Here is a 22391-nt window from a genome sequence, read left to right as displayed (position 1 = left end):
TGCCCAGGTAGATCTGCAGATGGTGCCCTAATCACACAAAGATTGGGTATGATATTTATTACCATCTACACTGCAGATTTCAACCTTCCTGCTTGTACATCTCTCCTTCCCATGTACTCACATCTCTCTCTACTGTCCCAATACCTTTAAATTTACATCATTTGCCTTCTCTCACTAAAAAATCCTCGTCTGTTTCTCTATCAACCACTACTTGAAGCCCATCTGATTAGCTTGACGGTCTCAGGCGTCAAGCAAATGGCGAAAATTCAGAACCCCGATCAACTGGCGTTGTCCGACCCCGCGCTGCTGGATAGAATCGACAAGCTCTTTGCTTGTAACGTCGGCGAGTACATCTCGCTCCCCCAGCTGGTGGTGGTTGGCGACCAATCCAGCGGCAAAAGCTCGGTGCTGGAGGGCCTCACCCGACTCCCTTTCCCTCGCGATAGCGGTCTTTGTACACGGTTTGCCACTCAAATTATCTTTCGCAGATCCAAGGAACATCCAACTCGTACGATTACTGCATCTGTGCTACCTGGCCCGGATGCAAGCACGGAAAAGGCGGCCGCACTCAAGGAATGGACATGGAGAAAAGATGGGACGTTTGATTCTAATGAATTCTCGGATGTTATGAACGAGGTACGCATCCCAATCAATCACGAGGAGCTCGCATAAGTACTAACAGCCAGATGAGGTCCACGCACTGATGGGCGTCTCGCTTGCACCGAACGGTGCCAAATCGACCTTTTCAAACGATGTCTTCCGTCTAGAAATATGCGGTCCGGACGAGGATCATCTGAGCGTGATCGATGTCCCTGGAATATTCAAAAACACCGTGCCCGGGGTGACTTCAAAGGCCGACATCCAACTGGTCCACAACATGGTTGTTGGGTATATGAAGAATCCTCGATCCATTATGCTCATGGTCGTTCCGGCCAACGTGGATATCGCGACGCAGGAGATCGTAGAGCTGGCTCGCGAGTATGACCCTGATGGACAGCGGACTCTGGGAGTTCTTACCAAACCAGACCTGGTTGACACGGGTGCCGAGCAAAGGGTGTTAGGTCTCATTCATGGCGAAGACCTGACCTTCAAACAGGGGTGGTTCCTTGTTCGCAACCTGGGGCAGCGCGAACTGCAGGAAGGAGGTGTCGATCGCAATGCTGCCGAGGACGAATTCCGCCAGACAGAACCATGGAACTTGGTTCCTCAAGACCGATTCGGCATCCAGTCGCTCCGACTACGCCTGCAGGAGGTTGTCATTCACAATGCCCGACAGGCATTTTCCCAGGTCCGATCGGAGATCATGAAACGGCTCAAGTCGAGGCAGCAAAGCCTCAAAGATCTGGGCGATGAGCGCATAACATCGGAACAGCAACGCAGCTTTCTTTTGGGGGCCGTGTCCCGATTTCAGGAAATCACATCCCATGGCCTCAATTCAAACTATGCGATGGATAATGTGTTTGATGATAATCCCGATCTTCGCATAGCAACTCTAGTCATGAATTGCCACGTTGCCTTTGCCGAAAGGCTTTCTTCTTGGGCAAATGAATATCGGTTCAGTTCGCAGAAAGACACGAACGACTTCGAAGATGAACAAGCACCGCAAGAGGCGTTTTCAGAGTGGCCGTATGAAGAGCCCAACAACGATTCGGCTACGCGAGATCAAGAGTCCACCAATATATCTAATGCGCGACCAGACATCCACACCCGCACGACTGAAGACATAGAAGAATTGACTGAAATTCTCCACGAATCTACCTTGGAACGATATCCCAACAGAAGCGGAATATACCAGTGGCTGACCGAGGTTTTTCATCTGTCCCGTGGATTTGAAATGGGCACTTTCAATCCGTCCATTCTCGCTGAAGTATTCAGGAAACAGTCTGCGAAGTGGCCCAATTTTGCGCTTGGTTACATCAGTGATGTCATTACATTGGTTCACCGATTTATTCTCAAAGCTCTTGAGCTGTCGTGCGTTAATCAGCGTGTCTGTGATAGGTTGAAGGCACGACTGATCAACGACCTGCTGTCGAAGTACCGCAATGCCATGAAGATGGTGTTCTTTCTGCTCCGTATCGAGCGAAATGGCACACCCTTGACACTAAATCATTATTTCAATGACAAGCTGCAGCGAAGGTAACATAGATTCCCGTTCCTCATCGTTACCCTCGGCGACCCTGACAATATCCAGGAGAGCCGCTCGCATCCAAGCCCACCTTGCCCCTAAGGTTATCAGCGATCACAAGCGTGGAGAGATAGTCCGTCTCTCTGACGTATCTGCAGCCCATAACAAGAGCAACACCCGCCAAACGGTGGAGGATATTCACGACATACTACAATCTTACTACAAAGCAGCCTTGAAGCGCTTCGCGGACAATGTCTGCATGCAGGCTGCAGACTTCTACTTGGTCCACGGCCCTGAAACGCCAACGAAGCTATTCAATCCCTTGTTCGTCCACAAACTGTCTTCTGGGGACTTGGAGGAAATTGCTGGGGAAGAACCTCGCGTTCGGCGTCTGCGAGCGCAGTTGGTCAAGGAGATCCGGGATCTAGAGGCGGGAAAGAAGATTCTCCTGTAAAATGGACACCAGAGGTATCCACGTGTGATGTGACTTGGCTTTGGCGATGATTTTCTACGGCATTCCCCAGCTTTAGTTGTCTATGTAAAATCTTGTCTTGATCTTGTTCACGGCTGCTCGGCAAAGCCGAACACCATGAGTATCGTGCTAGATTTACTACAGGATAATTTGTGAGAATAGTGAAATCGAGATTGACTAGCATAAGATAAATACATCAGCACTTTATTTGAAGCCACCGGAAACCGTGTCGGTGGTTTACCACCAAGGCGTAGTCCATCCTGCCATCCATATCCTTTGACCGCATGTTCTTCTGTGACGTAGGGGCACTTCTGTCCAGACGAATAGTGACCATTCCAGCCCAAACCAAGTCGCTTTTTTCACCGTCCACCAACTGTTTCTTTCCGGGGAAATACTCTATCCCATTTAGCATCTTCAGTACCACCACGCTAGAAATATCGGAGGGATTCTGCACTCGATAGCTAATCGAGATGTGCAGATTATGATAAGGTCGCATCCCTTCCCTGTGTCTGCACTGCGTTCTACATCAATGTCGGGGTCTGGGCACATCGAGTGCATATGATTAGTAGGTTCGAAAGAATGGATTCCTGGATTATGCTTGATAAGTCTTTACCTTAACCAATGCCGGACTAGGATGAAGTGTACAAGGTTACTTTATCGTATTTATCCAAAAGTTATCTGAGTTATTCAAGTCCACCTGATCTCCATCCAGCTATAATTGGCGTTTAGCCATTCCACCAACCACGTCAGCTAAGCTCGCCCAAGCGTCTTCTTAAACTCGAGACTTAAAGACACATGGTCCAATTGGTATATAACTCCCGACCCTGCAAGACGCCACTGTTTAGTATTGGTGGAGTATGGTACGACGATCGAAGTCTTGAACTACCAGCAACAACGCCCCGCCACTATATCCCACATGGGTTCGCTATTCATTTGGCTATACTCTGTACTGCAGTTGGTGATGGTGAAATCGGTAATTATAATGGATCGACCAGCCGCGAGGCACAAGCAAAAGCCTTAATACCACCTAACCCGGACGTAGCCTGCTGTTTTTGACTTCATGATTCCATAAATGGACAGTATGACCAGCTGTTCCATCGGTGTCTGGATCGTTGTTTAACTCTTACCCATCTTGAACACGAGTGTAGATGCATAGTGTGTACCCTGGTCATTCTCTGAGCAAATTAGCCAACCCCGCAACATTCAAGTCTAGGACGTGGATCGACGGAGATGGATTTCTCCTTGGCCTGTTTCATGCACCCCACAGTCCTGTCTGACATACGATTCGACCCACTCGAAAACTAAAGGACGGTTATTCACCCTTGACCGAAAGGGTAAATTCCCGGCCAATTCGGGGACCCCCTGTTGGAAATCTCCCTGTGCCTGGTATGTTTCACCCATGGCCCTAGAAGATGTTTCGAACGGCGAATAGTTAATATCGCAGCGGCGACATCATTGTCCGCCATGTTCACCCCAATTATCCTGAATTTAGCCGTAGATGAATGGGGCCAAGGATGGCTCTTGTTCAGTCGCCAACTGCCGAAGCCAAGCCCTAGGTTGGATATATGAATGAAGCCAACCCAACGCTGGATCTGTCTGCTTTGTGACTCGTACTTTTCTCATACCAAGTCCTTCTTTGATACCAGCGTCGAAATGAATTCCCGCAACGTGAAGAAGAACCTCGCCGTCTCCGGCGCCGCCTTGCTGGCGTCCATCCCCGGCGTCACGGCGCAGTGCGCCTTGCCATCGGCCTACAAGTGGACCTCCACGGAATCGCTCGCAGAGCCCAAGGAGGGTTGGGTGGCGCTCAAGGATTTCACCAACGTGGTGTTTAACGACCAGCATCTCGTGTACGCCAGCTTCCACGATACGGGAACCACCTATGGATCAATGGTTTTCGGTGGCTTTGCGGATTGGCCTGACATGGCGGCCGCGACCCAGACCCCCACAGAGGGAGTCGCAGCCGTGGCGCCGACGCTGTTTCACTTCGCGCCCAAGGACACTTGGGTCCTCGCCTACCAATGGGGCTCGACGGCGTTCAGCTACCGGACGTCCAGCGACCCTACCGACGCGAACGGCTGGTCGGAGGAGAAGCCGCTCTTCTCGGGGACCATCACGGGCAGCGACACAGGCGCCATCGACCAGACGGTCATCGGCGACGACGAGAACATGTACCTGTTCTTCGCGGGCGACAACGGAAAGATCTACCGGGCGAGCATGCCGATCGACAAATTCCCCGGCGACTTCGGCACCGAGTTTGAGGAGATCATGAGCGACACGGTCAACAACCTGTTCGAAGCCGTGCAGGTCTACACGGTTGAGGGTGCCGGGTACCTGATGATCGTCGAGGCCCAGGGCTCTGGCGGCCGGTACTTCCGCTCGTTCACAGCCGAGAGCCTGGACGGCGAGTGGACGCCGAATGCGGCCACCGAGGAGGCGCCTTTCGCCGGCAAGGCCAACAGCGGCGCGACCTGGACCAACGACATCAGCCACGGCGACCTGGTGCGCGCGAATCCCGACCAGACCATGACGGTCGATCCTTGCAACTTGCAGCTTCTCTACCAGGGACGGGACCCCGACGGAGGCGACGATTACAACCTGCTGCCGTACCGCCCGGGTGTGTTGTCGCTGCAGGTTTAGATCGCTGGGATGTTGGGGATATGAGCGTTGCTAGTGAGGACGTGTTTGGGGGAAAGGCATATATCATAATGCGAGTTGTCTGTACAGGGATCATTTATGTATTTTGTATAAGTTTGCTATTGTTAAACTAAACAAATAAGGCCATTTTCTAAATAGGCGCTAGGGGGTATGACACTCCACAACTAGTATTGCGCTTGTAGGATGGCGCATTACCATAATGGGGCCGTATGGTCTGCTCTAGAAGTCTATGTGCTCTAGAATTCTTTGAACAGGCTGGGAAGTTAACCCATTCAATTCAAAGCGGATGGAGTCATCTAGAATAGAATTTCATCAACGGCGTGACGTCTTTGTCCACGATGGTTGTATGGCTGTCTCTCGGTCAAGGAAATATTCATTTAAAACGTATTTGATACGAATCTTCCCTGCGTAGACGAAATTTTCCGATCAATGTGGACTTGGTAGAAAGCCGATCCTGTTGACTAGGTGATAAGATCAATTTATCCTTTTGTACATGATGCCGTCGACTTATCCATAGCAACGTAATTGGAAATTCGTGGCCGTGCCCGTGAAAAGACCTAGCCTGGGCCTATAATTCAAATGAGGTCGATGTAGCCACCAAATAGCCCCAGCTTGTAAAACGCCGCACTGTATAGCGCTTGGGATTTTCTATTGTCTACCTTGAATGCGAGTTGTTCTGGGTACGTAACACCATACGCCCTAAACTCCGGTTAGTACAGTAGGATGGTGCCCTGCAGGTTAGTCGGGACCCAGGACACTCGTTCGATTTCATGCGATAAGGCGCTGACTCGATGTGGTTGACCCTAGGCTGACCTAGTTGCTCCCCTCGGTAGGGATTCCAAGGTTGAGGTCAAGGTCAAACCCGGTTTGGTAACACGTCAACCCCACCAGCAACTCCAGAATTCCCTCAAACTTAGGCGCCCTCATGCGGAGGCTGGTGCGTATTCTCGTGATCTTCGTGATCGTCGTCGTCATCATCATCATCGTCCTCCCACCCGTCGGAGTCGCCATTATGTGCATCTGGAAACAAAGCCTCCAATTCATCTTCCCCCTCGTCTTCCTCCTCCAACTCCCCAAACTCACCTCCAAGCATGTTGATCAGCTGCAAAAGTCCCGCCTGGGATCGCCAGACCTCCTCTGCTGGCGGATTGTGCGGGCCTTCGCCTTCTCCAGTCTGGTTTTGAGCCTGGTCGGCATCAGAGGGGGCATCCGGCTTGTCGGAGAGTTCAGGTGCTAGGTTGACGATCCGGATGGCTTTCGTGGGGAAAATGCGGGCGGCGTTATCGTGTCGTGGAGGTTGGCCTCCGGGAAGGTTAATGAGAGGTTGGCGCCAGCCAAGGGTCTGAAATATAGAGTTAGTCTTCGAGCTGTCTTGGAATTGGCCATGAAACGTACAGTGTAAGTTGACATGATTGCATCATCATAGAGCCCCATGAAACTGACCGGCACGGCTAGCTGTGGGGCAGAGCTGGTGAGGAGGGAGTACGACGCGCGGGCGGGACTGTCAGAACACTGGATTCGGTCGTCGTCATCCAGCGCGACGATATAGATCCGGTCCTGGATCTCGAACATCAGGCGATGGTTTCGCACGGACAGCCAGCCACCTAGATCAAAGGTGGATCCATCTGTTTCACACTCGATAATGGAACTGTGGGCCTCAACACCGCTTTGGAGGGCTTTACGCCAGTCCCAGCACACAAAGACCCGACCGGCGCGGGAGAAACCGACGAAGAGGTTCCCATTTATCATCCCTGATCCCCACTCGTTCTCGCCGTCCCAAACATGATCCGGGTCGGTCGGGGTCGGAAGAGGACCCTTTGCGACTGTGACTGGTAGGAGGGAGTCTTTGCGCTTAGAGCCAGGAAGAAACGGTCGACTCGTAGCATTCGGAGATTCGGCGGCTGGTGGGCGGATGTGATACTTGTCCGTACACTCCGACGGGTGGAGGGCACCCAAGAACTCCCCCGTCGTCTTGTCGTGCGCATGAAAGCCCCCCGGGCCCATGGAATAGATCACAACGTCGGCACTCTGGTCGAGGTGACCGATACCACCATCCTGAATTTTGAGGTGCGTCCGCAGCTTGGGAGGGCGTTGCGTCATATCATAGACAAAACCCTGCCCTTCACTCGACACCACACATAACGTCCAGAAGGACAGCTGGAAGCCTCTGGTCTGGCAATCGTGGTTTAAGACAGCAATCTGCCGGAACTCCCCATGTTGTGCACCTTCCAAGCCCGCCTGCCAAACCTCCACCGCATCCCCCTCACAATCGAACACCGCCATCCCATCCTGATATTCCAAGTGTGCATACGGACGAACTCCATGTTCGCCATCCACCGTATCCAGCGTCGACGGGAGTCTCCAGATAACGCGACCCGTGTCCATGCTAGTGACATTCAAGCCACCGCCATGAGATGTGGAAACGAAGAATCGACGCTTGAAGTCAGGACGGAATCGCCAAACGGGATCATTCCCGACCTGCACGACGGATTCCCGGCTCGCTGGCGGGGACGCAGCCCAGTTACGGGAGAGCAGCGTCTGTCGCTTGCAAAGGTCCTTCCATGACGACGTTCCTTCGAAGAAATTGGCGTAGCTAGTAGCGTTAGAAAGGAAAGAGAGATCACGGGCGCCACCGGGGGGTTGTGTCGTCTTTGAGGTGTAAATCGCTTCTTGATGCGCGCCGTCGATAAATCGGTGCCAGGCCTTGGAGGCGGCGGTTAGAGACGCGAGGGTCGCGACCGGGGAGAATTCCAAGATGCGCAGGACAATCTCGGGGGGCAGAATGGTGAGCGGATCTGCAACGGGAAAGGTTGTCGTCATTCTCAATTCGGAGGGAGGGGATTTCGATCCAGGAGCGATTGGAAAAGTGAGAACAACGGAGGTGGAGAGAGTGCAATATTTGACTCTTGAGCCCGTCCGTGGCGGGGCGATTCTGCCTGACCTCACCGCCTCAGGAACATGACGTCGTGATCTTTTACGCGATCCCTTCGTCCGTCACTGTAGTCTGGTAGAGAGGGACATGGGATGGAGACCAAGAGAACACCTAGGGTGTATAGAGGTGCAATACGGGTTGTGGGTGACTCATTATGAGACAGCGCTCTGCTCACCGCAGGCAGCGTCTAAATAGCTTCATCTCGGTACATGAACAACGGCCCAGTATGTAGATTATCGACGGAAATCCGTCAGACTAGCATTAATTAAGTGGTAGTATGTAAAAGGTCCAGTGGTTTTCCATCACTGAAAATTGATTGCAGGATCATGCCTACCGATGGTGACACCAAGCAGGAGGGCACCATCACCCTGCTCCCCCAGAGCACCATCATCTCTTCTGGTATACGCGCGCATTCCAAAGGTAAGCGGAATTAATAAACCCACGGCAATATCCTCCAGCGCACCGTCTTCTTGTACTGCTCCCAATCCGCCCCGTACTTCTTCGCACACATGGCATCATCCCGGCGCTCACGGTGCACCAGCAAGATAGCAAAGTACAGCACATAGAAGTAGGTGAAGATCATACCCCATCCACGGGCATCACCCTGCACCACCTCACGTCCGTCGCGCGTGGTGAACACCGACGACGTTGCCGCGGCACTCCCCGCGGCGAGAACCCGATACCCGGCCACGCCGGTGGGCAGACTGAACGGCGACGCCTGCAACCAATCGCCAAAGTAGTTGATATGGCGCGACATGCCCCACCAGCCCGCGGTGAGCAGTCTCGTCCCCCGCTTGGTCTGGATGTACGACAGATTGGCCACACTCGGGTCCTGGGGGTTGGTGCGGAAGACGCGCTTCTGGGTGTTGGCAGCACGGAAGATATACAAGCCCAGGGTGAAGACGGCGCTGACGGCCGCGATGGAGGCCCACCCCAGATGCAGCGGGTAGGTCGCCAGATAGCGGCACTGTGTGGAGTAGAGGAACGGCACCCAGACGATATCACCAAAGGTGAGCATGAAGCCCATGCCATCGGTGATGATGTCCATCATCGAGAGGACATGCGATTCGTTATACTGGCCGTCGAGGACGTAGTACGCCTGCACGGCGGTCACAAAGAGAATGCTGTCGGTGACGTAGCCGTAGTTGCGGTACTGCTGGGCAACGAAGGCCAGGTCCAACAGCATCCACCCTGTCAGGCCGGGCCGCATCTCGAGCCAGGTCTTGATGTCGACCTCGCCGATCAGCGGCAGCGTGATGCGTGGGTTGAGCTCACGGCCGATGTAGAAGTCATACATGACGTTGCCGGTGTCGCCGCCTTCGGCGAGTTCCCGGAGGTCGTCGTTGGGGTAGTTCGTGTTGACGGTGAAACTATACGCGTAGAGGAAGATGGAGATCCCGTACGCGATCAGCACATTGGCCGTCAAGATCTGGATGTAGTTGTCGGTCATGTAGGTCCAGACGACAAAGTCGGCTCCATGATAGTACGTGCCAATGGCGACTGCGGCCAGCTGGACCAGGCTGGACGAGAATGCTGCAAGGAGGTCAGAGACCTCGTATGGTAGCCATCAATTGGAGTGCGAAAATTCTCACCATTGAGCCGGTACTTGAGCGGACGGCCATGATGCACCAGCTTCGTGCCCAGCGTCTCGTTCGCGGGGAGAATCCTCCAGAGAACCAGACTGACGAGGTAGTAGGCAAGCACCACGCCCATGACCTGCCAGCTGCACAGGTCCCAGAATCCGCCCTGGGGCCACCCAATTTCCCCCTTGAGCGTCTCCCAGTCCAGCGTACTGGGGCTCAGCAATGAGGGAACGGGACACCCAGCTACATCATTGCAGGCGAAGCGGAAGAAATACAGCAGCACGGGCAGACCGACGGTGATGGCGGCCGTGCCAAGCCTGTTCCACGTCAGAGACTAAGATCGATGGATCAGGAGATCAGAAGTGACACTTACGGCCCACCGAATTCGTAGTGAGGCTCTGAATGAGGCATGTGGAGGGAAATCCTGACGCGGTTGGCTTCCTTATCCAACCCCTATAATGAGGTGGTTTGATGCTGCTGAGATAGGAAATTTATGTTGATTGCTGACTCAGCTGCATGGCGCCAGTCGGCTGTTCGTTGTCCCGAGTGCCAAGACTTGTTGACACCTGGTCTCTGAGGTAGCCATTCCCCCGTTATGGCATCAAGGCAGAAAGCCATGAGGGCAATACAGTGGTTGTAGTGACTTGTTTACTCTTGGCTGATGACGCCTAGGGAGTCACTCAGAAAGCAATTGTAGGGTATAAACAATATTGGCATGTTCCTGGGCCTGTGCTCTATTCGTCGTGATGGAGACGGTCATTCTGGCCCGTCATGCTGGCCCATGATTCTGGGTCAAGAGAACAAGGAAAGACAGACACAGGCAGAACCCAGTCATAGAGCAAGATGACTGTATGAGAACCGGCACCTCGGGGTGAAGTCCGATTGATGTACACTGTGGACCCTCACCAGCCGAGGTATCAACTGCCGACAAGGCGGGGTTGTGTGAGGGGACGATATATATACATTCTACAGCCAAATGCCGCTGGACACCACTACATCCAGAGCCGATCGGAAATAGATACCTACGAAAAAAACCATGCAAGCCGTTGTGTTTAAAGGACCCCTGGAGGTCGCACTCGAACAGCGCCCCATTCCCCAGATCCAAGAGCCCACCGATGTGATCGTCAAGGTGCGCTACACGGCGCTCTGCGGCAGCGAACTGCACGTCTTCCGTGGCCACCAACCGTCCGCAACAGGGTTCATCATGGGTCACGAATTCACCGGCGATATTGTGGAATGCGGATCAGAAGTTAAGACATTCAAATCGGGCGACCGCATCGTGTCGCCCTTCACCACCAACTGCGGGGAATGCTTCTACTGCGTGCGGAAGTGCTCCTCGCGGTGCGCAAAGGGCAAGCTGTACGGTTGTGTTGTCCTCGACGGCGGCCAGGCGGATTATGTGCGCATCCCCTCGGCGGATGCGACGCTCGTCGCGGCCCCGGCATCGGTGGACGAGAAGAAGCTCGTCCTGATGGCGGACATCCTGCCGACGGGGTTTTTCGCTGCGAAGAACGCGTTCAAGGGCCAAGACGAGCAAGAGATCCGGGACAGCACGGTGTTGCTATTTGGCTGTGGGCCGGTGGGCATTTTCGCCTTGATCAGCGCTTTGGAATACCGACCGAAACATCTCATCGCGATCGACAGCGTCCCATCGCGGCTGGAACTGGCGAAGAGTCTGGGGGCAGAGCCGTGGAATTTCCAGACAGACGGAGAGGGGTTGCGGAACCGAGTGAAGGAGTTGACGGATGGGCGCGGTGCAGACGTGGCGATCGAGGTGGTCGGACACAGCGACGCGTTGCGGATGGCGTTCGAGATGATCCGGCCCTGGGGACGGATTTCCAGTGTTGGTGTGCACAATGGCGAGATTCCGTGGACGGGCAACGAGGCATATGGCAAAAATCTCCAGCTGCAGATGGGGCGTTGTCCAGTTCGGAGTATGGATCGCATATATAATCGTAATTGAGAATATCGCTGACTCGTGGGCCAGGCACTTTTGAGGATGCGCTGGACTTTCTGGTCCAGAAGCAAGATCTATTGGAGTAAGCTTGTCGCGTTTGTGATCTGGATATTGCTAACAGTGTGATAGCTTCATGACGGCTGACATTCGCCCGCTATCGCAAGCCGTTCAAGCGTGAGTTGTTCCTGTCGCACTGCAGAGCTATCAACTAATAGGAATAGATACGACGACTTCAACACAATGAAGAGCCAGAAGATCATCTTCGAGGCTGGTAAGTAAGCTCATACAAGACAGCAAATGACGATAAACAAACTCCCTAGACATCTTGCTGTTTGTACGGTATGTATACGACAGTTACAGTCCTTCGGCAGACAATATCACTTTTCTTTGCAGTTTATGCCTTCTCCAAGACAGTGGCTGGTGCGATATGATAGATGTGGCTCCTAAATTTTCGAATTGTGGGGATGGCACGAGATGGCCCAGACGATCCAGTATGGCTCCTTTATTTAGGTCCACGCGTCGCTGAGTCGCTCATTCCAGACCCTGCAAAGCCCCCACCGTAGTAATATTATGGGCAGGTACCGCGACGGAGGCACATAAATAACTCACAATATGAATAGAGTTCGAGCAACCCCTTCAAGGGATTGGAAATGAACGCTGACGGCCTGTGAATAAGGCAAACGAAACCAGCAGTGGTATCAGTAAGGGCGACGGTTGTATCCCGTCATGTTTCACAATGCTACCAGCTTTCTGCTGTTCGATCAATTTTGATGCTGACCTGGCTAGGGGCTTTGCGTATGGGCGGATCAAACGGCAAAAGATTGATTCTTCTTTTTCTTAATGCCAACGAATAGAAGGTCCGTAGGGCTGATATCAATAAAGCCCATAACAGATGATACCTTGGAAGGAAGCGGACAACGATAGTACTCCTAATAGTCCTCCAAGGCAACAGTCCACAAATGCAACATACTTCCACGATCTGCGTCAACAAAGACTGTTAATTGCTGGATAATCAATGGAATCTCTCCCTGCGTTCACAATACAGCAGCTGCAAAGAGACTTTGCCAGGCAGCACCGTTTCCAAGACAGGGGACGGTGGAGCCATATGTTGCATTATTGGACCGGAACGGCACTTGGGTGGAGACAGCAGTCTGAATGGGCAGCCCTAGTGTCAATACTTCAGCCCTTTTGGGCGCTTGGCAGGGATTGGACTCCGTTGATACCAATCGATCCCAGCACTGATCCAGTCGTTGAATCATGGTAGATTACACTCCCCAGAGAAAAAGACAAGAATCGTTGCCTCGGTCACATCGACCACCATGAGTTGTCGAGATATATCGGAATATCACCCACGTACGATGGGAGGTCCACCCTCCAGCACCAACAACTGTATGGAAGGCAACCCAGCCAAGTCGATATCCTCCCTCATGTAGCCAAGCATTCGCGCACCGAGTAATTTGCAATCGAGCGAGACGCCAATGACTAACCTTGACCAATAGCCCCTTCAATCCCAAAGGCGCCGGCCGAGGTGGGCCCGGGGTGTGAACTGCAGGCCAAGAGCGACCAGTCCGTCGGCAGGGCTGAAGTTAGACCAGGATTTGTGCTGCCTGACTTGGTTCACCGTTCTTATAACTCCTGAGATTCCAGTCCTTTCCTTGCCCTTGTATCGAACGATACTCCCTTCACAAACTGCCGGCTCAGTCACCGTCGTCCGCTCTTTCATTTCATTCCCTCTATCGTTATGTCCTACCAGCAACCTCCCCCGGGGCAATAGTAAGTCGCGCATCCATCCAGCTCTTCAACGGACTCTATATACTGACTATTCGCCAGCTACCCTCCCCCTGGAGGGTACGCCCCCCCGCCGCCCCAACCGATGCAATACCAGCAGGCACCACCCCCAGAGCCGTCCAAAGACCGTGGCTGTCTAATGGGATGGTCGGTTCTTCCCCCTCAACGTCCTCCCCCTCAACATACAAACAACCCTGGCTAACGGTTACGATAGTATCATGGCCATGTGCTGTTGTTTCCTGTGCGAGGAGGCCTGCGAATGCTGCATTGAATGCCTAGAATGCTTGTGTCCTTGTTGATCCGGATGGTACGGTGGAAATATCACATGGAGCCTTTTATTTATGACTCTAGTTGGCTTTGTTTAATTGGATGACGATAATATTTGTCTATAATGTTCGTGTTTCATGCGTGGGTCAAAGTCTGGCACCGCTTCGTTCCAGATACCTAGGTACTATGGGGAATGATATACCAAGTTCGAATCCTCGCAGTTGCCGCCCACTCAATATCATTTTCCTATCCATTCGGTTCATTGCCGATTCGTCAGCTATCTGTTGCTTTATACGAATAAGTTGGGGTAGATGACCGTCTCGGATAATCTATACGATCTAGGTACCCACCGGGCTAGTAGTCGATCGTCTATCATGACGATCTCGATGGATATCTGGATACTATCGACTTCTGGTTATACAAGCCGTGTATAATTTTGAATGACTACCTGCTGTATGCTAGATGCCATCACCTTGTCGTTGGTTTTCCGTTTCTATGTAGTCGGCACTCGTCCGGTTAACCTTTTGATAAGACAAGCTTTGTCGAACCATGGTTCTGAGGTCCAACCAAATTTTTGAGATCTTCATGGAAAATTGAGAACAACGTTATTGGTTTAGGCTGATTGGGTTCCCCTCTCAAGGACGATGCCATCTATAAACTATCGCGAAAATAGCAGATAACCAGTCCTACCTCACCGTGGGATTATGATGTCATTGTGTTGTGGCCTGACCCAGAGGGACACTATTAATTTGCATGATTGTGCGGATTACAGTTGTCCATAGCTCCACTCCATACGTGTACAGATACTCGATTGATAATGGAATGGTTGGATAGTGAATGATAATATGACAAGTCACTCCAATCCAATTCTCTTCATGCAAGGGGCGGCGGAACCTTGATACATTACGGGGGCTCAAAAGATGAACATTATTAGGAAATTTATCTTTTGAAAACTATGTTGAAAAATTCCTGTATGCCACTGGAAATATGAACAGAAAGTACCAGTGCACATGTCTATGACAAGATCCCACATTTCTATGTCCATAGAGAATAGAGCCAATGCCCAACTGTACCTGGGCCATTGTTAACGCTCATCGACTCTTCCTATGACCGTTATATCATATTCCCATCTTGTCCCCGAGATCGCAATATCTTCTTCAGGAACGGCCGAAAAACAGAACCACCACCACCCTGTCGCGGTAGTGCCATCCACAGCACCAAAATGGCCACAGAAAGAGCCAAAACGAACGGCATCAGCGACTCGACGCCCCTGTTCTGCGCAATAGCCCCCACAATGAAGGGGATAACAGCAGCTCCGGAGCCACCAAACGCAGCGACAAACCCAATCGACGTAACGTGGAGATGTTTTGGCAGCAACATGGTCATGACCTGCACCACGGCCGGGAATAGCGGACCGAGACAGAATCCCTGAACGGCGGCGGCCACAGCGGACACATAGAAATTTGGCACGAGCCATAAAACCAGGTCGACACCGATAGAGCAAGTAATATAAATCTGGAGAAAGTTAGACTGCGATGGGATGAAATGAATGAGAACAGGTCAGTATGAGCTCCTACCGTTGTCGCCAGCTTGACCCCCAAGCGTGCTGTGATGAAGCCTAGCACAACCCTCCCCACCGTGATGCCCAGCCAGAATCCCGTCGCTGTCATGCCACTATCGTAATAGGAGGCATGGCGCACGTCGATCATGAAAGTCACGACCCAGCCGCCAATAGCCACTTCCACGCCGACATAGAAAAGCAGGAGAATGGCGCAGACCCAGGAGACGCGGGCGGCCGGGCGGGTAAACAAGGTCGATCGAAGACTTGCATTGGTCTCGCCGGCAGTCTGCGCCCTTGTTTTTCGAAATGCCGCGCCGGTGAAACGCCAGAATGCCATTACGATGAGAATGAACTCCACGGCTGCAATGCCGATCTATGGGGTCTTAGCTGTCGTCCTTTTTAGGCACTGAAAATGCCACTCACCATGAAGAAGTAAAAGTAGTTCCAGGGTACGTTTGCCTTCTTCACCATGTTGGTGACAACCAGCGGGCTGATCACGGCGCCCAGGCCGTAGACACCATGCAGCACGCCCAGGAGCTCATTCGAGCTTTGCATATTGCCAATATAAGTGTTCCAGGCGGCGTCACCGAGGCCGTTCGCGATCCCGGCGAAGACATAGGCCACCACGAGAGCCGGGTACGGCGGACGCGTGCAACTGATGATGTACCCGATCAGGTGGCAGACGGAGGCGATGAAGCCCACGCCACGCTGGCCGACCCAGAGGTGCAGCTTGTCGTTGATCAAGGCGGACAATACATATCCCACCAGCGGTGACAGGAAGACCAGCGATACGATCATATAGGTGATGTTGTAATACTCCTCGAGCTGTTGAACGTGAGCGTCTATATACCTGTTTGCTGGGTAGTTCACCTTACATATGGGAGTAACGCCTGCCGTCGGGGTTAGTCCAATGTCAAGCACACTCAGATCGATGGTATCTCACTCCATAGGCGGCATCATTCGCGCCCATCACCAAGAATACCCACAGCGTCGCGAACACGCGAAAGATATTCGACCGTGGATGATTCCACCGGGGGAGCAGAGACTCAGTGTCGTCCGGCGGCGACGAACTTTCCGCGCCGTGGCCATCATCATTAACATGGTCTTTTTCCGTGACATTATTGTCCAAACGCGCCGGCGACATAGGTTCCTCCATGTGTGGTTCCATTTCTCTACGATCGGGGGGAGTCAAAGTCATCTGGAGATATCGACGAGGGAATTATCAATTCGCAAAGAGGGGGAAAGCAAGAACTTATACCGCCCATACACAGTCCCCCAAAACCTCTATCCACTACTCTCTTGGCGCGCCCACAAGCGCTGTCTCCCAGGCCAGAGATTAGTTGGAGACCGTGGGAACAGGCGGTTGCTGGCCGACCTGCCCAATGCGGGATGGGGGCACGGCGGACGGTGCTGAGCCAGATCCCCGCCCTGACTCAATTAGCCAGTCGATCCCAGCGATTGGTTCGCGACATAGAGCAATAGTATAAATGACAGACAAGATGTAGCCGCATTCGCCGCCGATATAGGAGGCTGTTGTGCCCTAATCTATGGAGAGCCCATCAAGAATGCGGTCTGATGAACGCGGATGTGACGTCAATGCAGTAGCTTGGTTCGTATCCGATGTTAACGGTAGGGAAAGTTATTCCATTTGAGGAAACTGGCGTTTTGTTTTTTCTCCATTCGAGAGACCGATGAATCCGACATCTGTTTCCTGTACAGAGTATACTAGATCAGTCCTCGCTGGGTTTGCCTGATGATGCCTGATGATATAGTTTCTGACTCAGGCATATCCACTTTCCATTCCAGACACGGACAGTGTCATATTGTAGAAGAAAATGTGTTTAAACCTATATATTGGGATTGTTATATGTATTTACTCTTACACATTGATGAATCTTGTTTTTTGGATAGATCTCGTAGCTTTGGGGGAACAACACATACGATACTATCGAAGATATTGATCGTAGTAGGAGATATATATTTATACCTGATACTTCTGATCAGCCATAGTAAAATAAACATAATTATTAGTAGTAGATATTATGGAAATAGTAAACATATCAGTAAAAATGTTAAGTAATTTCTGAAGTTTTCTCACACAAGTTTTGTTTATATTTCTCAAGAAAAAAATTTACTACTTTCCATAATCACAGTGATTGATATGACTGTTCCCTCATCATTCTCCCACCATACAAATAATCAAAATCACCACTGGACTACAAAGAGAGATGGATGACTATAGGTTGCACAACCTAGCCTTCATGTGATCAATATTTCTATATATCTTTGTATCGTCAAAATTTTATAATTTTTTTGGTCTTTTTGCCATCCTAGCCCAAAGTACACCTGGCTTATAGGCTGTTCGAACAAGGTACAGGATCCACACCCCGGATGTAGGAAAGAGGAATTTTCCGAGTACAAAGATCCGCAACTCTCCTATCGTATTGTTCAGACTAAATTCCGACACTAAGGTAGTAAGAGTAGGTTCGCGAATAAATCAAAAATAAATAAAGTTTAGTATCAGAGTAACTATGCTAGGCCATTGGTTTTCGGTCGAATTCTCTAGGGACCCACCACGTCAATTGCTATATATTGCTTCGACGCTTGAACTTCGAATATCAGGCTTTGTGTCAAGATGCCAACGTCAAATGATGGATTCTACCAAGTCCACCAAAAATAGTAACGATAAGATCGGACCATCCACGGGGTGGGTGATGGACGGGCGGCCCTCGGAGATGGCGATATGCTGTCCCCCCGACGGATGGCGCCCATATTGGCTGCTGAGTTTGGTTCTGGGCCGGACCTGAAACATGGATCAACATTGCGGCCAGGAGACAAGTTGTGGTGCGTGGTCATGGTGAGGTATCTGGTCGATCCTTTTTCCTGTTTGCATTCAGATTGGTAGATTCTTGGGGAAGAAAAGTCCGAGAACCCGATCGGTTTCTATTTCGATTGACCAAACCCTAGGTGTCTCTGAACCTAAACTCTAACATCCATGCCGGTGGGAAGATCAGCACGCGATTGCGTCCCCTGCACCAGGATTGTTCTGGATGCCTTGGCAAAGGAATCAGGGGGCCCTGGCGCTGGGCTGGCTCTGGCCGGTTCTGGCCTGGTTCATGGCATCCGGTCAAGCCGATTTGTCCGGTTGAACGTGCCTTTGGCTCGTTTCATTGTAACCGAGGATCTCAACGACTGGTCAACGATATCTGGCTCCAGACTCCAGATATGGTGTGAATAGTGTTCCTCCAGTATGTGTCTCCCTGATGCGAGATCTTCCGTCCGATCTGTAGAGAGACAATTTATTATAGAAACAGTGATAGTCAGGATCATCCCATTCCATCCGAATTCATGACAAGGTGACGAATCTTTCTGTTTTCGTTGGTCAAGTCAGGCTCCATCCGACCCACTCGACACCTGAGGCCCCCTCCCATTGGCCAACTGGCGACGACTCGCTTCCCTGCAACTTCTTCTCTCCCCTCGTTCGTTCCATGGTTGAACTTCCTTGCCATCCACTCCTCTCCATCCGGTCAATTGGTTTGTTGTGTGTAGACTCCACTGATGGAGCCTCTCTTGCAAGTTTCGACTTTTCCTCCTTTTCCTTCTTTTATGCGCAATGGCCATGGAAATGACCCCGCACTAGGAGCTCTCCTGCATGTCACCAAGATCTCCCCAGGTCCATCGCCGCACGAACGGACACTATTCGCGTCGCAATACCCACTGTCTCTTCGATCTGGTCGCTGAAATTCCCGAGAAAGCGATCAACAATGGCAGGGATCAGAAAGGATGCCGTGGGGACCCACCGGCTGATGAATGACAGGCGATCGAACTTGGCCTTGTCTCGGCCCCTCCCCACCATGAGGTCATTTCTCGGGGGTGTCGCTAGTGAAAAACACCGTCGACCACCCCTAACTGCTTGTTCTAGACTCGATGGATTTTGGTCTGACCCAGACTTGACACGGCTCACGGTCAATTGTCAGTCAGCTTTTTTACCTTGTGCTCGGGTTCCTGTCCTGACCCGCTAGCCTTGGCCGCTGTCTACGCCACTGTCCGGCCGGATCGTGCGAATAATTAAAAAAAAAAATACGCCCCCCCAGCAGTTCATGTTCTCTCATTTCCCCTCCCCTCATCATTAATTAACTGTCCCTCCACCGTTCATCTGTTCGTTGGTTCAACCATCCTCAACGCATCACCGTCTGCGGACCAGCCGGACTGCCGCACCGCTCATGTCGAACATCAACCACCAAAATCAGTCCTCGGAATTGCTCAACCCGCACTACTCTCCGCAGGGTCGACATTCGAGGACTAACAGCGCCGAACCGCACCCCTTGTCCAACAGTGAGGTCCCCTCGCCGGACACCGCTGAAGTCCCCAATGACTTCACGCGCCCGACCAACCGCGTGCGGTTTCGCTCGATGAGCAATCATGCACCCGTTCCGGAGCGTCCCCCCCTAGCACGACTGGGCTCCGATCAATCCGTGCAGTCCTACCACTCCGTCGGCACCCTGGTCGCCGAATCGGAGGGTACCCCCCGCAACCGATCCCGATCGCGGTCCCCGGGGCCGGCGGAGCCCTTCCGCACTCGAGACACATCCTACCGGCCTGGGGACGATGTGATCACATCGTTGGAATCGGACAAGCAAACACCCGGCCGTGCCCCGTCCGGCCGGGAACGATGGAAGGCGGCGGGCCAGATGATCCGGAAGAAGACCGTGCGCTTGGGGGAGCGGCTCGGTCGGCCCCATGACGAGGGCGAGGCCCTGGGCATGTCGTTGTTGCCGGAAGACCTCGAGACAGGCACGCCGCGCGGATTCGACTTTGAGGCCCAGAATGGCCCGGGGGACACGGACGACGAGAAGCAGCCCGCCCCCAGCGCCGAGGCCCACCGCCTCGTGCGGACCATCACCCAAGGCCACGCGCGCCGGCGGAAGCCGAAGTCCGCTTATACCCGGTCGGGGACCACGACCCCCGAGACGCCCAAACGTCCAGGCTCCTGGTACCACAACCGATCGTTCAGCGGGAGCGGCGGCGTGTTGGGCCAGTTGCTGAAGCTCCAGGCCGCCCAGGCTGCGGAGGAATCGCGCAGCGGCAGCATGTCCGTGACCGATTCGTCCGAAAGCGAGTCGGGCGCGTCGTCGGGCGCCGCTACACCTAAGAAGGAGAAGCTGAAATGGTACAAGAAGCCCGCCCACCAGTCCACCGCCTCCCTCGTCGGCGCGTCCATGAACCTGAGCACGGCGAGCCTGCCGGCTGGCGCCGACGCCATGCCTTTCCCGCCGAAGAAGGGGCGGAAGAAGGCGCCTAGGAAGAAGACGCGGCTGGAGGACGAGATCCGGGTGACGGTCCATATAGCCGAGATCCTGGCCCGCCAGCGGTACATCATGCAGCTCTGTCGCGCCCTGATGCGCTACGGCGCCCCGACCCACCGGCTCGAGGAGTACATGACCATGACGGCGCGCGTCCTGTCCGTCGAAGGACAGTTCCTCTACCTGCCCGGCTGCATGATCATGTCTTTTGACGACCCCGCCACCCGGACGGCCGAGGTCAAGCTGGTCCGCATGGTCCAGGGGGTGGACCTCGGGCGCCTGGCGGAGACGCACAACGTGTATAAGAATGTCGTGCATGACCTGATCGGTGTGGAGGAGGCCATTCAGGAGCTGCACCTGATCATGAAGAAGCCGCCGCGGTTCAACAAGTGGTTGATGGTGCCGACCTACGGACTGGCCAGTGTGGCCGTAGGTCCGTTCGCCTTCGACGCGCGGCCGATCGACATGCCCATGATCTTCTTCCTCGGGTCGCTGGTCGGCTTCATGCAGCACATCCTCGCGCCCATGTCGGTCCTGTACTCCAACGTCTTTGAGGTGTCGGCCGCGGTGCTGACCTCGTTCCTGGCCCGGGCCCTCGGCTCTATCAAGGTGACTACCGACGGCGAGACGCACCGACTGTTCTGCTTCTCGGCGTTGGCGCAGGCCCCGATCGCGCTGATCCTGCCGGGTTTCATGGTGCTGTGTAGCAGCCTGGAATTGCAGTCGCACCAGATGATCGCGGGGTCGATCCGCATGGTCTACGCCATAATCTACTCGCTGTTCCTTGGCTACGGTATCACAGTCGGCACGACCATCTACGGCCTGCTGGACAACGACCCCACGTCGGAGAAGACCTGCCGCAACATGGACGTCTGGGGCAGCGAGTACATCCAGCACTTCATCTTCGTTCCTGTATACGTGGTCTTCCTGGCCATCGTCAACCAGGGCCGGTGGAAGCAGGTGCCGGTGATGATGGCGATCGCGCTCTCTGGTTACGTGACCAACTACTTTAGCACGAAGAAGCTGGGGAGCCGGTCGGAAGTGGCCAATACCGTGGGCGCCTTCACGATCGGCATCCTGGGCAATTTGTACAGTCGGTTGTGGCACGGCCACGCGGCTACCGCCATCCTACCGGGCATCTTTGTCCTGGTGCCGTCGGGGCTGGCGTCCAGTGACTCGCTGATGGCAGGTATCGACTACGCGAATCTGGTACGGAGCAACATCAAGGAGGACACTGGATCGGCCGACTCGACGGCGCAGGATACGTCCATTGCCAGTCTGGGTTTCGGCATGATTCAGGTTGCGATCGGCATCACGGTCGGCCTGTTCATTTCAGCCCTGGTGGTCTATCCATTTGGCAAGCGTCGGAGCGGGTTGTTCAGTTTCTGAGCTCATTCAACCTCTGAATCATGATGTCGCATTGCATGTAAGGCATTTACGAAAGCCAAAAGTCTTCTGGATTTTCTTTTGGCCGAGTGGGATTTTTGCAAAATATTCTTCGCAATCATCTGTTCGTGGTCTCATCTATCACTGCCGCTACCTATATGTACATTTCCGAACAGGATGAAGGAGCACGAAGAGCCTACCACACCAGCACGGGCTTGACAGTCCGCCCGGTCTTTATATCCTTCGCAGCCGTCTCAAACTCTGCGGAATATTACCGGACGAGCTTCTCCGGCAGGAGTACACCTTTCTGCACTCACTTGACCAGCCGCGGGACGAACTCCCTCGGCACAACGTCTCCG

At 53.2% G+C, this 22391-nt stretch overlaps 7 protein-coding genes across 7 annotated transcripts; 4 read left to right on the top strand and 3 right to left on the bottom strand.

Annotated features, from left to right (window-relative positions):
• Positions 1–77: 77 nt before the first annotated feature.
• Positions 78–2579, top strand: BDW47DRAFT_130705 (dynamin family protein; the record flags this gene model as incomplete). Its single annotated transcript, XM_024817148.1, has 3 exons — positions 78–636; positions 692–2136; positions 2192–2579. The coding sequence occupies exons 1-3, from the start codon at positions 256–258 to the stop codon at positions 2577–2579; spliced, it is 2214 nt and encodes a 737-aa protein (XP_024673917.1). The 5' UTR covers positions 78–255.
• A 1671-nt stretch (positions 2580–4250) lies between these two features.
• BDW47DRAFT_116371 (glycosyl hydrolase family 62-domain-containing protein) lies at positions 4251–5478 on the top strand (the record flags this gene model as incomplete). Its single annotated transcript, XM_024814922.1, has 2 exons — positions 4251–5214; positions 5438–5478. The coding sequence occupies 2 exons, from the start codon at positions 4251–4253 to the stop codon at positions 5476–5478; spliced, it is 1005 nt and encodes a 334-aa protein (XP_024673916.1).
• On the bottom strand, positions 5440–8314 carry BDW47DRAFT_102661 (F-box protein). Its single transcript, XM_024811911.1, has 2 exons — positions 6651–8314; positions 5440–6597 (listed from the first exon to the last, which is right to left on the bottom strand). The coding sequence occupies exons 1-2, from the start codon at positions 8073–8075 to the stop codon at positions 6169–6171; spliced, it is 1854 nt and encodes a 617-aa protein (XP_024673915.1). The 5' UTR covers positions 8076–8314; the 3' UTR covers positions 5440–6168.
• Positions 8315–8393: 79 nt separating this feature from the next.
• BDW47DRAFT_102659 (putative C-14 sterol reductase) lies at positions 8394–10212 on the bottom strand. The gene is made up of 3 exons (XM_024811910.1): positions 10144–10212; positions 9780–10087; positions 8394–9720 (listed from the first exon to the last, which is right to left on the bottom strand). The coding sequence occupies exons 1-3, from the start codon at positions 10179–10181 to the stop codon at positions 8618–8620; spliced, it is 1449 nt and encodes a 482-aa protein (XP_024673914.1). The 5' UTR covers positions 10182–10212; the 3' UTR covers positions 8394–8617.
• Positions 10213–10806: 594 nt separating this feature from the next.
• Positions 10807–12006, top strand: BDW47DRAFT_116368 (alcohol dehydrogenase family protein; the record flags this gene model as incomplete). Its single annotated transcript, XM_024814921.1, has 4 exons — positions 10807–11704; positions 11758–11809; positions 11857–11901; positions 11949–12006. 4 exons carry the CDS (start codon positions 10807–10809, stop codon positions 12004–12006), a joined length of 1053 nt encoding a protein of 350 aa, XP_024673913.1.
• Positions 12007–14791: 2785 nt separating this feature from the next.
• BDW47DRAFT_102653 (MFS general substrate transporter) lies at positions 14792–16958 on the bottom strand. The gene is made up of 5 exons (XM_024811909.1): positions 16287–16958; positions 16219–16233; positions 15767–16168; positions 15360–15716; positions 14792–15297 (listed from the first exon to the last, which is right to left on the bottom strand). The coding sequence occupies exons 1-5, from the start codon at positions 16539–16541 to the stop codon at positions 14896–14898; spliced, it is 1431 nt and encodes a 476-aa protein (XP_024673912.1). The 5' UTR covers positions 16542–16958; the 3' UTR covers positions 14792–14895.
• Positions 16959–19296: 2338 nt separating this feature from the next.
• BDW47DRAFT_9507 (threonine/serine exporter family protein) lies at positions 19297–22241 on the top strand. The gene has a single exon (XM_024820288.1). It carries the CDS (start codon positions 19567–19569, stop codon positions 22033–22035), a length of 2469 nt encoding a protein of 822 aa, XP_024673911.1. The 5' UTR covers positions 19297–19566; the 3' UTR covers positions 22036–22241.
• The last annotated feature ends 150 nt before the right edge of the window (positions 22242–22391 follow it).

The sequence above is a fragment of the Aspergillus candidus genome (assembly GCF_002847045.1).
Source record: "Aspergillus candidus strain CBS 102.13 unplaced genomic scaffold BDW47scaffold_11, whole genome shotgun sequence".
Lineage (NCBI taxonomy): Eukaryota > Fungi > Ascomycota > Eurotiomycetes > Eurotiales > Aspergillaceae > Aspergillus > Aspergillus candidus.
Note: the sequence above shows the minus strand (reverse complement) of the source record. Positions and strands in the feature narration are given on the sequence as shown.

Bases quoted from the DNA above. Each gene is read 5' to 3' on its own strand.
- BDW47DRAFT_102661 (XM_024811911.1), bottom strand. From the start codon at position 8,075: ATGACGACAACCTTTCCCGTTGCAGATCCGCTCACCATTCTGCCCCCC. The intron at 6,598-6,650 runs GTACGTTTCATG...TCTATATTTCAG, and splicing joins CAATCATGTCAACTTACACT to ACCCTTGGCTGGCGCCAACC.
- BDW47DRAFT_102659 (XM_024811910.1), bottom strand. From the start codon at position 10,181: ATGCCTCATTCAGAGCCTCACTACGAATTCGGTGGGCC. The intron at 10,088-10,143 runs GTAAGTGTCACT...GACGTGGAACAG, and splicing joins CACTACGAATTCGGTGGGCC to GCTTGGCACGGCCGCCATCA. The intron at 9,721-9,779 runs GTGAGAATTTTC...ACCTCCTTGCAG, and splicing joins GCTCAAGTACCGGCTCAATG to CATTCTCGTCCAGCCTGGTC.
- BDW47DRAFT_102653 (XM_024811909.1), bottom strand. From the start codon at position 16,541: ATGACTTTGACTCCCCCCGATCGTAGAGAAATGGAACCACACATGGAG. The intron at 15,717-15,766 runs GTGAGTGGCATT...AAGACCCCATAG, and splicing joins ACTACTTTTACTTCTTCATG to ATCGGCATTGCAGCCGTGGA. The intron at 15,298-15,359 runs GTAGGAGCTCAT...AACTTTCTCCAG, and splicing joins GGGTCAAGCTGGCGACAACG to ATTTATATTACTTGCTCTAT.
- BDW47DRAFT_9507 (XM_024820288.1), top strand. From the start codon at position 19,567: ATGTCGAACATCAACCACCAAAATCAGTCCTCGGAATTGCTCAACCCG.